The 16,303-nt window shown below is 36.9% G+C and overlaps 1 protein-coding gene across 1 annotated transcript in view; it reads right to left on the reverse strand.

Annotated features, from left to right (window-relative positions):
- Positions 1-2,734: 2,734 nt before the first annotated feature.
- Positions 2,735-16,303, reverse strand: part of LOC110115989 — a 34,908-nt gene continuing 21,339 nt past the window's right edge. Inside the window, exons 6-7 of the mRNA XM_020849413.2 lie at positions 3,140-3,410; positions 2,735-2,997 (exon numbers count right to left, since the gene is read on the reverse strand). Of these exons, the coding sequence (XP_020705072.1) occupies positions 2,890-2,997; positions 3,140-3,410 (379 nt within the window). The 3' untranslated portion in view covers positions 2,735-2,889. The remainder of the gene's footprint in view (positions 2,998-3,139; positions 3,411-16,303) is intronic.

The raw sequence follows: 16,303 nt of genomic DNA on the forward strand, positions 1-16,303 counted from the left end.
TAATGTAAATATGTTACTATATGCATACTTGCCATGATTTCATATATATGACATGACATGATATAACATGATATAATATATGCATAAAATTTATGATATGACGTGATCCATGAACAGGATATATGCTGAGACTAACATATGTACAAGACACATGATATAGTGATATTAAAATATGATGCATGATACATGTGATATGATACATGGTATTTCTATATAATACATGTTATGAACACATGATAAACATGTATTGGTATAATTTGAAATGCATGGAAATAGATACATGATACAATAGACACACCAACAAAAATAAAATGACATAAAAAATAGCATCTATCACATTAATCTATATTGATAATTGATAAAACAAAGTTAGAACCCATTTGAACTGATAGACATGATAATTATACTAATACAACATATAAACTTCTAATCTAAAAACATGTACATGCAAAGACTCATAGTTTTATATGATATTGTAAATGCCACTAATATAGAAATAATGAAGTCTATTGATCATCCAATGACTATTAATCACATTAATTAACATTGCTTGCTAATTGATATTAGTTGCATTTATTTCTACTGCTCATAGTAATTATTGTTATTCATATTGATTTGAATTGAATGATTATATACACATTGTTTCTATTCTCGTGTATTGATAACAGTTGTAGGTTCTAAAAATCTATTGAGCATTGAACTAATTATATTTGATTTACACAATTTTAGGGGAGGATAAGGATTTGGTAGAGAGAAAATATTTCAATCAAAGATTACATGTATTTTAGTTTTTATTGTTTAATTTTTAATCATGAATGTATTAGGATGGATTGATGCAAGAAAGAATATTCATAGCTATTATGCATAATCATTTTGGGAATATGAACTATAAGTATATATATTTTAATAATAAATGAAAAAAAAGTTGTTTTCACTATATTCATTTATTTTGTATATTAATGATTATCAGTAACTCAAACAGATAATTACAAGATTTAAAAGAGAATTTTTTTTAAAAATTATCTTGAGAGATGACTGAAGGGGGGGGTTGTTTAAATAAGACTTTGGTAGATAAAACTCCAACACTTTGAGAATTTTAGAGATTTGACCCTTAATACCCGACATTTTCCATCACCATTAGTGTTGCCAGCTACCATCACCATCAACACTAATGGTTGCCATTGCCAACACTTATGATGCTCGTTGTCACCAATAATGTTGATGTCCACTATCATTAATAATACTAACACTAGTCGTAGCCACTAAGGTCGACATTCATTGCCTAAACAATGCCAACAAAATTCTAATGCCACAAACAAGGTTTGATGCTTGCCATCATAAAAAAGATCAACGCCTTCCATTACTAAGAAGATTAATGCCGACCGCTACTAATAAAGTCAACACCTGTCAGCTCTAACTAAGCCATTTCTTATGTCGCCACTAATACAAATGCCAACCATCACCAAAAGAATTAACACTCATCATTATCACCAATACTAGCACACATCATCACCATCACTTAAACTATCTTCATAAGACCAATTCATCTAAGCAAGTACAAATACCAACCTACTTAATCATCAGTCTTCAATCGTATAAGAAGAACAACAAAACAATTTTTAACTCCCAGCCAAAAAAGCATATTTCACAATTCACATCTACTAATATATATTAATGTCATGTCCATTTACCAAAAAAATAAAAATTTCATTTTGTATACCATAAAAATCAAACTAATTGAATTATTTGAACAAAGTCAAGGCCAATGATTTTGACCCTTTTTCAAATTTATTATGTTAAAAATCACGTGTTGTGGGATGCTCTAATATTATTTATGGGCATACAACATTATTATTCAATCCTGTGATGATAAACCCCCTTCATCTCCTCAAATGCTCCATAACACAACTATTAATCAAATTGTTTTCTAGTTTACTTAAATTCATCGCAGCCCCTTTCAAAATTTTAAGATTATTGGATATCTGGAAAAGACCATATGGTGGCAAGACAAAAGTTTGCGTGTAGCATGCAAGGGCATCTCCAACCGAAGATCTCTTTTTTTTGTTCACTCCAAAATGTTGTGAAACTAAAAAATGCTGTAATTCATCTCCAATCAAACTACATTTCGCCCCCCTTCTACGAAAGCAACGGTAGTTCTCTTCTTTCGCACGTTTCTTCAACAAGTTCGGTAGAGACAAAAAAAAAACTGAGATGAACATAGCAACGCCAATATTGGAGTCCCACTATTCACCAGAAACCAAATAGCGGAAGTTTTACCGTTCGGTTGGAGCTCGCGAGCAATACCATTCAAGCGTTTGGAATTTGATTGAAAATTCCCTAAGCAAGATCAGTTCAATTATACAAAATGATTAAATAATCAAATAAACCAAGCAAACACCCGGTACAGAAAACCTAGTGTAACTCTGCGTTTTACTATTTAAATGCTCAACATATCTCCTCCCATGGCCATTTCCTTGTTTTCACCCAAATTTCTATCATTAAACTAGATAAAAAATCAAGCCAAGTAATTTTCTGAACATTGATATTCAGCAATCAGATGCCATCGAAAGACTGCAGCCAAGAAATGTTGGGTAAGGGGGGCAGAGAAAAAAAACGGAATTACAACACGATGGTTGTTGACCATAATACAACATATTGCATACAAAAAGATAAACATTTACAAATTACACCCTGTTTTTTTTTTTTTTTTTTTTTCATCGTACACCCTGTTTTTTTTTTTTTTTTTCTGTTCATCGTAAGAGTAAACCGAGTAAAAACGTTCCTAGGAACATTCTCTATCTCTGAATCAGGCAATATCTCTTGACGTTTTGCCAGTTTAGCAATAAGAATCACTATATTCAATGAGTTGGTATGAAAAAGGGAAAAGATTTATAGCAATCCAAGTGACTTCAATTGTTGTGCATGCTCTGGAGGAACAGGTGGTGGAGACCAATTCCCATCTGTCATCTCATTGTCTACATCCTCCACCACGTATTCCTGCAATTAATCACGCGTATTGAATAATTGGTAGTATTCAGAATTATGTTTTTGAGCATGTCGCATAGCAATAAATGTTAGAAATTATTAACTAGGCTGGTATGGCAAGTATAGATTAACCTACGAATAGAGTGATACTTACTTTGGTTAGCATCCTTTTAGCAAGTATGTGATAATGCCGCTGCCAAATTCTCTGACCAACCATGGTGGCAACAAGCACACTGTAGAATATGCCTACAATGGTGAATAGACCCAACACAATAAGTCCCATAATGAAAAGAAGAGGTAGCCCAGCTTCACCGGCACCTCCTAAACAGCCGCATTCCCCGGCTGCACTGGCACAACTCTCAAAGCATGTAGTGCAATCTGTCCACATGCAAAGTGTGCCAGGTAGATGGCAATCTGCACACATTCTGAAAGAGAGAAACTTCAAAATATTGAAGCATATCCAAATAGTCTTAAATAGATTCAACATACACAGTTCAATTCTTTGAGAGACCTCCATAACATGCTAAGGCAAACTACCAAGATATATATATATATATATATATGAGAGAGAGAGAGAGAGAGAGAGATTTAAAGTTGAAAGCGCAAGAGATTTTTTTTATTTTTTTTTTAAATTAACCCAAAATTCTTACAAAACTATGCACGGAATCTATAAGATAGAAGCTGCATTGATATAAAGTAATTCTCTTTTTATAGAAAATTACAAATCAGAATATTTATTGGCGTAATTAGAATTTTTTATTTCACAATTATGTCAGCACCAGCATTAACACAAGCACCAAGCCTTTCATTTTCACATCTCCATCCTAATTTCTTCGTACCTTGACAGAATCATCCATATTGATTATGTCAAGATAAGAATCATAAGATTGTAAATAAACATTCAAATTCATACATATGTGCAATATCATTTTGTCACTCTTCCATCTGAGGTAGAACCTTCCCAGTTAGCATCATTGGACTTCAAACCTCTCCACAATTTTTTCTAGAAAAAAAGGCGTTTTTTTTTTACTTCTTCAATTCTGAGGTATATATGACAGGTAAGCCTCAAGATGCTCTTTCTTAGAAGATTACATAAATTATCTCACTAGGCTCGTGACAAAAGCTATCTCAGACAACGTTTGGGATCTATTGGTGTATCAGACTATATAAGTAGATCAAAATAATTGATCTCAAATTAAGTGGCCAAACTTTCCCTCAATTGACTAAACTTAGTCAAATCATTATCTATTAAGATAAACGAAGAGTTCTATTCAACCAACACTTTCGAGTCAAAATTTTCTTCAAACCTTAATGGAATATCCATATAAAACTTCTTCTCAATCTCCATCGAGGAAGGAATTCTTGACATCAAGTTATTGTAGAAGCCAATTAAAATTAAGTGCATAAGTATGATTTTCATTAAGTTAAGTTTTACCACTATTGCAAATATCAATATAATCAAATGACCTAAATTTGTGTGAACCCCATGACTAACAATCAGAGTCTCATCGGAATTGAACTTCACAGTGAACACCCATTTACACCCAATAATTGTCTTTCCATTGCCAGAACTACCAACTCTCAAGTCCTGTTCTATTTAGGTGCTCTCATCACCTCAAAAAACTGCTTCATTTATCCCGGGTTACAGAAGACCTCGTTGAGTTTTAAGCAGTTGCAAAATCTGTTATTTTAATAGGAATAGTTTCAGTTTTATTATTAGAATTCAAACTTGCGTCTATCCAATTTAAAATTAAATTTTGTCAGTTTAAATGAAATCATTTTCAAACAAATCCAAATTATCTTAAGCCAAACAATATTGTGCTCGCAGCAAATTCAATTATTCTTGTTGCAACATTCTTGAAAAAGACAAATTTTCATCAAAGTTAGAATTTTGAAAAAATTAATCTTTGTGATATTTCCAGCGCCACCGATCTTTACAGCAGAAGATAATCAGTGGCATTGCTCCTCCCTCCTAGTGAGACGGTCCCGTCGGTCACGCCCCTCCCATAATTGAAACCTCCAGGACATCACATGTCTGAAGTCCCTCCAAAGATCTTGCATGCGGGCTGTCAGCCCGTCTAACTCCTGGGTCATGCCAGAAGAGCTCTGACGGTATCTCCTAAGAGACTCTGCACTGTTGTCTAGTCGATCATGGGCGTTGTCAACCACCGCCCTACGACTGACAACCCTCTCCTCTAACTGTGGAAGTGTAACTCTGGCCCGAATAATCGAGAGGGGCTTCAGTCTCCAGACGCAGGACTATCTCTCGACACATCGCCTCCCAGAAAAGTAGCTTGTTGGTTTCTGCCCTAAAATCAGCAAGGAGGCCGAGCCAGTCAGTGGAACAAACAAACTCGACCCAAAACTCCAGAGATCTCGGGTCAATGAGAGAAATCAAGTCCCTCAAAAGCACTACCAAGCAACTACATCTGTAGTGGTCTTGGGGTTTGGTAGTAAGGGAACGTAGCACTGAAGATCCAAAGTGTAGTCAACTCCCGCAGGCACTACACAAATAATTGCAAGCAATTAATATAATGACATATATAATATTGTATTAAAATAAATTAACATGTACCTGTCAAAGGGCTCGCATAATCGGCCTGGTAAGTTGCAGGAACAGGAGGGCTCGCAGAGTCAGCGGGATGACTCTCGGGGAAGAAAGATAACTCCACAAGCACCAAGATTAAGGTCGTCGATGTGTGCGAAGGCTTCCCAAAGAACTCTGTAAGTGAGGCTGCACCGACCCTTGAAGATTCCTCAGGCCAAAAAGACTGGTAGGGGTCCACTAGAAAAAAGAAGTCGTCAGTCTGTCCCTGTGTACTATAGCACGTGAAGCCTTACCTCATCGGCCCCTGTGAACCCTCCCCAAGATCCTTGGGAGGAGAACGAACGTAGACCTTCTAAAGAAGTGGCACGCTGAGAACCAACACATATGCAGGAAGGCCAAGAAGTATCTGTGCGATGTGGCACAGGTGTCACAGCCAGAGCTCTGACTAGAGAAGGATTAATGGCCCCAGTAGTAGTACGGGCCTTAGTGTGTGTCACAGCACTAACGAGACATATATCAAATGATCAAATATTTATTAAATTAAGTGCTGACAAGAAAGAAATGGGAGAATGGTAGAGAAGTACATCTGTCACCAGCAGCCTCAAAAAAGACCCGACGGAACCAATGTCCCCTTGAAACTCTAAGCTCCCATACCTAGCGCTCTTACCTCCTAGCATCGTGCTCTAAGACATGTCTGAAAGATAGTCATACCTAAGACAACTGAGTGTAGCTAACTCCTGTGTGACTGGACGAATGAGCTAAAAAAAACTAGAACATATCCCAAGCCTCAACAAGTACAGCCACGTCAAAGCTGCAGCGTGGAAAAAAGTCTCCTGCGAGACGGTGTACATACTCCGCACATCTGCAACTCCTGGAACCAGTGGTCATCCATCGTATGTTGTAACCTGAGAGAACCCGAACTGTCTAGCCACCCTATTGGGCTGGTAGCGCTTCAAAGTGACTGTACTGCCTGAACAGTGACACAATCAACCTGGGTACATGCTGATCAGATACTCAATAACCGCTAGAACTTGCCTGCTACGTATGAGCATACACCTCCCTTGCCGGTCATGCCTGTATGTAACTACTGTGCCCCTCAGGTGGGGCGGCAAACTGACTGCATCTAGCAGGTATACCAAGGAAAACCTGTTAGTAACAAGGTGTGAGGCGAAGAAAATGAGGTGAATCCTCTCTGACTCTAAGGTTGCACACACCTGGGACAGCTGAAGTATAATTGCATATCCCCGTACTAAAAAGTACAGAGGACACTTCAAGCAAGAAAAGGCTCCAAGTATGTGCAGATGAATCCATCCATATAAGTAGTGCCATAGAAAGGTTTGGTTCGGTAGCTCAAGTGAAGTTGCCTTAGAAGCAACCCGGAGAGATCTGTAAATCTTTGCAAGTATTATTGGTGTCAAAGAATGATGTTGCCCCTGTGACAACTGGGTGCCGGCTAAGAGAGCACTATAGCTAACAAATCCTACCCTTAATGAAAATACAAAGGTGCCGAGCCAGGTAACTAAAAATCGTGTCAAGAACAAGTCCTCACCAACGCCTAACAAAGCTGGAGAAGCGTGATTGGCTGTAAAAGACGGCTCGATAGTCTCCTCAGACAACAAATCGTTGCGCTGCAAGATGAGACCGAATGGGTCAGGTTGTGAAGTCGCAATAGTACTCAGTTAGTCATGCTGAACAAAACTACAAACCCAGAGGCATGCCCTACTCTAGCACGTGCTAACAACTCTGAGGCTCTGTACAGTCGTCTGTAGGGCTAAAAGAGCACATGATAGACATCCAACACCATCAACCTGTCTCTCCTGTCTCCATCTGTTGAGGGAACCCGACAAAATAACTACTCTGAAGGCACATACTACTCAAAATGGTGTCCAAAAACTGGCAACCCGGACAATATCTGCAAGTCTGAGAGCATCACAGTAAGCTCGTCCGCTCCAACCCGAAAGGTATTGCTACTCGCATCCCAAAACTTCACTAAGATATGGGCCCATGAAATAGGAAGACGTCCGTAATCAAACAAAGAGGTATATATAGCCTCATAAATACCTACATCCTTCAATGTGCCTCTGTGTGCCTGAAGATGTACCGAGCCCAACAAATATAGCCGCTGATTGGGCTCTGAATTTGTCTAACGGTGGTTCCTCGGCCACTCTAAAAGTGACGATTGTATTTGACGGTGGCTAAGTAAGCTCGACTACCCAACTGACCCAACTATGTCTGCAGCAGGCACTAGAACATCACAAGTACCCCAACTGACCTGGGTAACTGAATTCTCAAGCAGGTGATACTCCCCGCACAGCAGTCTAAGGATGGTGACCCAACTGTCAAGGTTCTCAAATACAATAGAATCCATAAAACACTCTAAAAGTAGGGGAAAGCGGGTGAAGAAACTCTGAAAGATGTCACGCCCCCGCAGCATGTGCTCCTATAGCTCTAACGTGTCTCGAACATCTGTATCTCTCTGGGAATCCTGTCTGTAAATCACGTCCCAAATGGCAACCTCACTAGGCTCTCCTAGTGACAAATCATCTGGTCGCTCCGAACGAAACATTTTCCTTTACACGAAAAAGGAGAAAATGTGTCAAAAGTAGTTATAATAATGACGAATGTGCGAAAAGAAAGCTACTAAAGATCATCAACCACGTCGCAATAAACGTAATACACTTTAGACGTGTATCACATTTATTGGGGGGCTTGTTGACCCGTACAACTAGCCCAAAAAATCATAAGTTTCATAAAGATGATTTAGTTCGAATGTGAATTGCATTGGATTTCATTCAGCCTCCTAATTTTGAAAGAAAGAATATAGAGGATATCGGAGGGAGGCACTATGGTGTTCTGATAAGAAAAATATTTTTTGACGAGTTTTTAATCGTTGAAAAATCTTTTCATAATACAAGATGTATGATTTATTACATAAATTGGCGTAGTCCGTTTATAAACAAGAAGGATGGTATGAAGTTGCCTTCTATGATTCCTATGACTCGTCAACATTTGTCTATTCAAACTACAGAGCTTGACGTCTTAAGAAGGATTTGGAAATTTAAATGTTTGCATTCTCTTTTCATGTCCGGTAAATATTCTAATCAGGATCTTTACAGTGCACTTGTTAAAACATCCCAAGCATCGAAAAGCTACGATTATAATGCATATGTATTAAAAAGGATACATTGAGTATACGGCCAAGATTTCTAATGACATTAATAACTCGCATCACCTAAGATTAACCAAGGATTGGATTTTATCGATAAGTGAGAATGGGAAGCTAAAGTCTCTTCAAGAACTTTTCTTTTAGAGATGTGAGTGGTTATAGAATTGGGGAGCTAGAGAATATGAATGATCTTTGCAAATTAGGAATCAATTGCCTTGAAAATTAAGGATGTCGAGGAAGCTTGTAGTGCCAAATAATGTGCCAAGAGGAGGTTCACAGATTTAACCTTATCTTGGAATTTCACTAATTCGAGGAAACTTTGATTTCGCTGAAAACGTGCTCGAAAACCTTTAGCTGTCAAAATATCTAAGGAATCTGAGCATAAAGAGATACATGGGTGCAAGGTCTGCAATATGGATGAACAATGTCAATCCAATCTTCAATCTAGAGAAAATCGAATTGACAAGTTGCTTGGAATGTGAAACTCTTCCACCTTTTGGGCAACTTCCCTTCCTCAAGTCTCTAAAACTTGTTTGGATGCTGAAAGTAAAATGGCCCAAAAGTAAATTTAATGGTAATGATAAATATCGTGTCTTTCCATTGCTAGATGTGTTACATATTTTCAAATTAAAAGCATTAGAGGATTGGTTTGAGGCAGGAGTAGCTGCTGAAGATGGACGTTTGTTTCCTTGTTTAATTGAACTGGACCTATCTTATTGCCCGAAGCTGAAAGACTTGCCTTCTAAGTTGGAGATGTTGGACAAAAATAAAATTGGGTGGATGACTTTGAATTTTTGTAGCAATTCAAATCCTATTCCCCTTGAAACATTAATGGTCTTTGACATCTAAACATTACATCTCTTCCTTTGGCTAATGAAATAGCAAGACTTGCAACACTAAGATGCATAATAATTACAAACTGCCCCAATCTGATCTCTCTTGGAAGATATTAAGTGGAGATTATTAATAATTGCCATCTCATGCTCAGCAATCTCATTAATCATAGAGATAAGGTAAAATTCTAATTGAGCCAATTATGGCTATGGTTTAAAAAGAGCCATCAACAACTTTAATATTTTATTTGTTGCACATGGAGTATAAGAAACAATTGTGAGTAACCTGACATATGGTTAATTGTCGTAGAATGAATAACCAAAGAACTTTGTGACTCAGGTGTGACACTAGACAATGTTGTGATCAAAAAATTGCCTCGTTCGGCCAGAGAGCAAGAAGTGAAAAACTTTAGGAGATTTAATAAGCTTATTCATATGCTCGAATTGTTCTTTTGTGAAACAAGAAATTTCCGAGTGGACATTTTGTTCATGAGAGTTGTCAGATTGGTTTGGAAAGCTCTCTCATTGAATTTATTATTCAGATGTGTTGGCTTGCCATGAATTTTCTAGTAAATTTGGAAGGCTCTATCATCGGATTTCTTCTTCAGATGTGTTGGCTTACCACAAATTTTCTAAAAAATTTCTCTTATGTGCTACAGTTTTAACAATGATTACATCATGGCTTCCTCATCACTCTTTTTTTTTTTAATTTATTTATGACATTCTAACATCCTCTTCACTCTTTGTCGCGATGAAATCCTCATAAAACAAAAGCAAAGCTCGCAACCTCAGAATTATTGTTGGGGTCAAGTTGCCCATCATTGTTGACCTCGATTTCGGCTCGATCGTGCTCAAGCACCTTTGATCGGTTTAATCGAACCTCGTCGAGCCCAATTCGAGCTCGAATCGACCCGACTCGAGCCGGATCAGACTCGAATGAGTTCAATTAGACTCGATTAGTTTATATTCGTCGCGTCGTACCTAATTTGATTTAAATTGATTATTATTCTGAACTCAATTTCGCTTGATTTATTTGTCGCGCCGGCTCAGACCAAAATTGACTCGAATCGAGTCAAGATTGGGCTCGAGTCTAACCCAATCTTAAGCCAATTTTAATCTGATCCAGCTTAATTTAATTCCACTGAAATGCCATTTGACTTTCTTAGTATTTTGAATTTATTTCCTAAATCAGGAAATCGTCTCGACGGCTGCGATTGGATCAAATCCTTGTTTTGGCTGAAATCGCGCGTCTCAGAGATTTTCTGCGACTCGAGCAGACGTCGAGCAGCGACGAGAGCCGTTTCAGGAAGTTTTCGGAAGATGGAGCACGAGGCGACGCTTGGCGGGCTTCCTCTTTCGGCGACGAGTGCGATTTACTCAGAACGAAGCCTCTCGCTCTCGGCATTCGGCTCTACCCCTCTCCCGCTCCTCTCTCCCGCTCCTCTCTCTCGATCCCGACTCTCTCCTCCGATCTCGCGAGCCAGGAAGGAGTTCGACGCCGGCCTCTCCCTGCTCGCGAAGCCCCTGCCCGAAGCCGACTGGACAGAGCCCGATCTCCCAGCTCGCGAAGCCCCTACCCGACGCTGACTGCCCGGACCGACCTGGACTTCGCCTCCGCAGTCTTCGCCTGGACCGAGCGAGCTTTTCCTTGCAGGGTGAGTATCTCCCTTTTCCTCTCCTACTTGATCTCCCACTTCTTCTGGTTCTTCTTCTTCTTCTTCCATTGATCTTCCTCTACCTTTCCCTCATTTTATACTCAAAAAAAAATTTTTTTTGAGAATAAACCTTTTTAGGTTATCCTTTTGTTTTTATATCCATATCTCCTTGATGAAGTAACTATCATGTTGAGCTTGAGCTTATTTTGGTGAATTGTTTAGAGTAGTTTAGTTGTGATTTAGGTGTGAACCTTTATTCTTATGTTGACTTGTTTTATTTAACTTTGCAAGCATTGCACACCAAGTGTTTGGTGGAATGTCTTTAAGGAAGGTTGTGATATTTTGTTGGTGATTCATGAAGCTTAAATTTGCATATGAACTCACTTAACCAAGTGTTTGGTGAGCATATTTGAATGCAAAGATTTTACATTATTTCTTGTAAGTTTGGATATAACTATGTTTGCTAAACTCCCTCCAAACTTTTCTTAGTGAAATACTTAATAAGCTTGGTTGAGATCTCCTCTTAAACTTGGTTTGATCTATGCTTCTACACAACTTGTTGAGTTCGTTTGTTTCGAAATGAGTAATTTGTATGTGAATCCACATTTACCTTGTGTAACATTATTTAGGAATTCTAGGTGTGAGCCTTAAAAATATATACAAGATATCATGTCGCTTCTTTATAAAAATTATGCACATCAAATGTTTGTTTGAATGCCATCTTGGGAAGGTTGTGAGGCTTAGTCAATTGTAACTTATTAAGTCTACATATGAAATTTCTTTACCAAATACCTTGTGAGCATATTTAGTATAAAGATTTTATATCGTTTTGTTTCTATGTTGGTGATAGGTTAACATGACTAAGTTCGTTAGATTCCCTCATAGTTTCTTTCATGTGATGTGGTTAACACTTCCTGTGATTATGATAATTTAGGTTGCAAGCTATAGTGCATGATGCATTAATTCAATGATCTCTTTTCCATTTATATTTCTTTGAGCAAACGATTTCTCACCAATTGGCAGTGTGACGTGATTTGATTGTTTAAAAAATAAGACTTGTCATTAATAAAAAGAAATATACAATTGTGATGATCTCATACATACACGTGAACTCGCTCATTTACATCACAACTTAGAAGGAAGGAAATTTCATCAAAATTTATCTAGATTTTGATATAAAAAAATTCTCGACTACAAGAGCTTTTTCTTCTTAGTTTAATGATGCGTCCATTTATAGCTTTGGCAGTGTTATGACTTTCTTCCAGTGATCTATTTGTAGTGTAATATTGTTTAACATCTCTACGTCGGCACTTTTAGTAACGTCGTTACTACTACAAGAACTCTCTTTTTTTTTATTATTAAGTCTCCAACTCACATGTTCTAATCCCGTTAAGTACCTTGTGATGAAATAAATTAGATACTTTTAGCTTTAATGGGTTTGCAATCATTTTTGTTACTGCACATTCATTATAGAAGTTTTCTTCTCTTTTTCTTGGAAGAGTTTTTGAAGAAGGTTGGGTCACGCTTTTCTCTTCCAAGATTTTGGTGGGATGTGATTTCTGGAAAATTCATGCATATACTTATGCTTCACTTCATACATGAGCATTCACTTCTTATTTCTTTTAAAAAAAAGGTGTTGTCTTTAGATGGATTTCTCATAGAATAAGCTTCTTATCTGAGGAATAATTTGTGTTATCTTTGAGTGATGTTTCTTAAAGAACACACACACATACACACATATGTACATATATATATATATATATATATATATATATTTTATGACTTTTTTTTTTTATGAACAATTTCTTTGATAGTTGCAATTATTCTTTTTTTTGGGCAAGTATTGGATATTTGGCATAAGAATAAATTTATGAATTTGGGTTAAAAATTTATTTGAATTTTTTGGCGGCATGTAGCATGAAAGTAAAATTCGTTGGAGGATCGGTATGCATTCTATAAATCAAATGTGATGTTATTTATGCTATATTGTTGGAGCACGGTTTCTAACACTTAGAGAAAGTAAATTAATATCAAAGATTCTTTCCAAAAGTTGTGTTTTCACTAATGTGTTGGGTTTCAAGTTTATGGTATTTGAGTGGACCCTTCATGGCTTCTTTGTAGAAATTCCTACAGCTTTTACCAAACTTCTCTCACTACTTTTGTAAGAAATAAGTTTATGTTCCTCTTATGGTGACTTTAGTAGAGATATGAAGAACGAGTTGGCACATGCTTAGAAATTTTATTTATGACTTTCAAATACATCTACATGTTCACTACTCAAGAATTAATTGGAAAATGGACTTACGATCTTTTGCAAAGCTTGATATATGCATTTGTAGTTTGTTGTGATATAAAGTGGTTGGCATGGTTTTATATGATGGTTAGAAAAGAAGTTTGAATTGTCTCTTTTATGTATTGTATGAGGTGCTTTATGTGAATTTTAGAGGATGATTTTGTGCTAAAAGGCATTGAAAGTTGCTTTATGGTTGAATAACTTATGAAGAGCTTTACGAGTTGCTTTATGTAAGAAGATTCTATGATTTGGTTTATGTAAAAAAAAAATAAACTCTATGAATTTTGGAAGAAGTAATGTCAATCATTACTATCATGAGCTCGTGATCTCATTACGATGGCTATGGTAGAATTGAGAGAAGTAACTTGGTATGTATTCAAAGCTTTACTAATGACCTTCCAAAACGTCTTATCTATATTCCATTAGTTTTTTTTTTATGATGGGCTCTTGATTTGCAATGACATATGTTTGGCATGTTTACAAGTTTGTATTGAAAGCTTCTGTTGGATTCTTGGTGGCATATAATGAGCAGGATGGAAATTCATTGGAAAGTATTCACATGTTTCATAAACTCAAAGTTGTACTACTTGTGTTATTGGAAGTATATTTAATCACAAAGAGTTGGTAGGCTTTGAGATGCATTAATGCTTGTTTTAAATCTATACCTCTCTTCGTCTATTTAAGCTTTATACGAAAACCATGTTGGCAATTACATCAGCATGTTTCTTAACCTTTTGGAAAACAGATCGGCATCAAACCATCTTTCTCTATCTTTCTTTCCTCTTGAAATTAACTTGGAACTTTTAGCAAGGTGTTAGATGCTTGGCATGAGAGCAAGTTCATAAATTTCGGTTGAAGGCTTTCTTATAACATTTGATGATATATGGAGTGGAGGTTGAGGAGAACCATAAATCTTATAGTGGGAAGCTTGCTTAGTGGTAAAATCAGTGAGTAACGAGGTATTACCATGTTTGCTTGAAGCGTGTTTCTCTTTTACCTGTTGAATCTTCATTTGAAAGTTATCTTGGTGATCGCATTGAAATGCTTCTTAAACTTTTCTTTTGGGAAGTATGGCTTTGATTTTTATCCTTAAAGGTGTATGAATTTATTGTGATGGCTTTAGTAGAATTATGAAAAGGGGTTTAATATATGTTTAGTAGTGGCATCTACAATTTTCAATTACATCTCTTTTGCACCTCAGTAATTGTAAGTCGGTTGAAGAAACTTCATGAGTTGCCTTTGATTATGTCGGGGCATCTCTTAAGTTGCTTCATGTTGGAAGATGTTTTGTTCGCTTCACATTAAAAAAAAAAATAATAATTTGGTTTGCTTATATCAAAAGGACTTATGATTGATCTTAGATTTATTTTGTATTGGAAAGTTGTGATGAGTCGAATATTATGTTGCCTCACGTTTTAAAAAAAATATATAGTTTTGATTTGCTTATGTTTAGATGATTCAACATTGGCTTTAGATTTGTTTTGAAAGATTTTATGCGACGAGTTTCATGAAGGCCTTATAACGAGAGGTTTTATACAACCTTCTTATTAGAAAGCCTTGCGTTTTCTACCCCACTCTAAATGAAAAGAGAGGCACTCGATTGTCGGTTTTGGTTGTAGGATTTTGGGTCAAAATAAAAGAAAGTTTGGTGGGTTTCTTTTGGTAAAATATTGTGTAGTGGTTCATTTAGAAGCTCGTGCAAATAATTTTGAATTTATAACTTTGTAGTTAGACCTGTTTAGTAGGGTCTCTCTAGTGTCTTTTGGGTACACATAGCGCCTTCCAACTTGAACTAAATTCTCTTAAAATGTATTGCTAAGGATGAGTTTTAGAGAATTGAAGCTCTAGGTAGCTTTGTGGTGGAGGATATTTTAGTGACTTTTTGGAGCAAAATTAATCCTTACTTAAGTTAGTTTTCCTTAAGGTTAACATCTAAAAAAAATATATAGAATTTTGAATGAATCTAAAACAAATAGAGAGTCTTATTTTAGTTCAGTTTTAGAAGTCTATTTCCCTTCGTTGATTTGGGTTTGGTTTAGAGTGTCGTGGGTAGGTATGTCAAATGTATCAAGTGCCTCGTTTGGAGTGGGAACATCAAAGGGCATTGTTGCTGTTATAGGATGCACTTGACTTCTACGAAGTGTATCCAATAACAACAATGCCTACACCCCTTTTTGTATTTGATTTTCGTGCTTTTTACATTCTTCGCATGTAGTCGTCTTTTGCTTAGCTTTGCTAGTTTCTTCACTGTCTCTCTCGCATTTCGGTACTGCACATCTACAAACTAAGGAGGATCCACAGACATACGACCCAATAAATAATAAAAGGTACGTTCTAGTTTTTGTTGCATTTTTCATTTCCTTACACTGTTATTTATTTATAGAACTACTCTAATACCTATCTTTCCTTTGTGGCGAGGTACCTTTTGGAAAGCAACGAATAAGGAACACTTGGAGCTGGAGCTAGGACAATCGGATCCAAGCATCAGTCGTCCCTACCCATCTGGTAGGGGCGCTACGGGCGGAACCACCGGGTCATAGCCCCCGGCGCTGTAAGCTTTCTAAAACTTAGAAAACCTTTAGGGGCCTAGATGATTGTGCGCTTCCCACCCTTAGGGCCTTAGAAACTTCAATTATATATTTAGGATTACTTTTATTTTCTTTTAGATCCCTAAAACCTTGTGACATCCGTATAGAAGTCTTAGGAATTAGAAAACACTGTTTTTAGCCCTACAACATTAGCGACACTTAAGGACAAAAATTAAGGACCGAGTCTTAGAAAATATAGACTTAGGATGCATGCTCCCTATAGGATAGAGACATT

Source organism: Dendrobium catenatum, unplaced genomic scaffold (genome assembly GCF_001605985.2).
Source record: "Dendrobium catenatum unplaced genomic scaffold, ASM160598v2 fragScaff_scaffold_1698, whole genome shotgun sequence".
Taxonomy (NCBI): Eukaryota; Viridiplantae; Streptophyta; class Magnoliopsida; order Asparagales; family Orchidaceae; genus Dendrobium; species Dendrobium catenatum.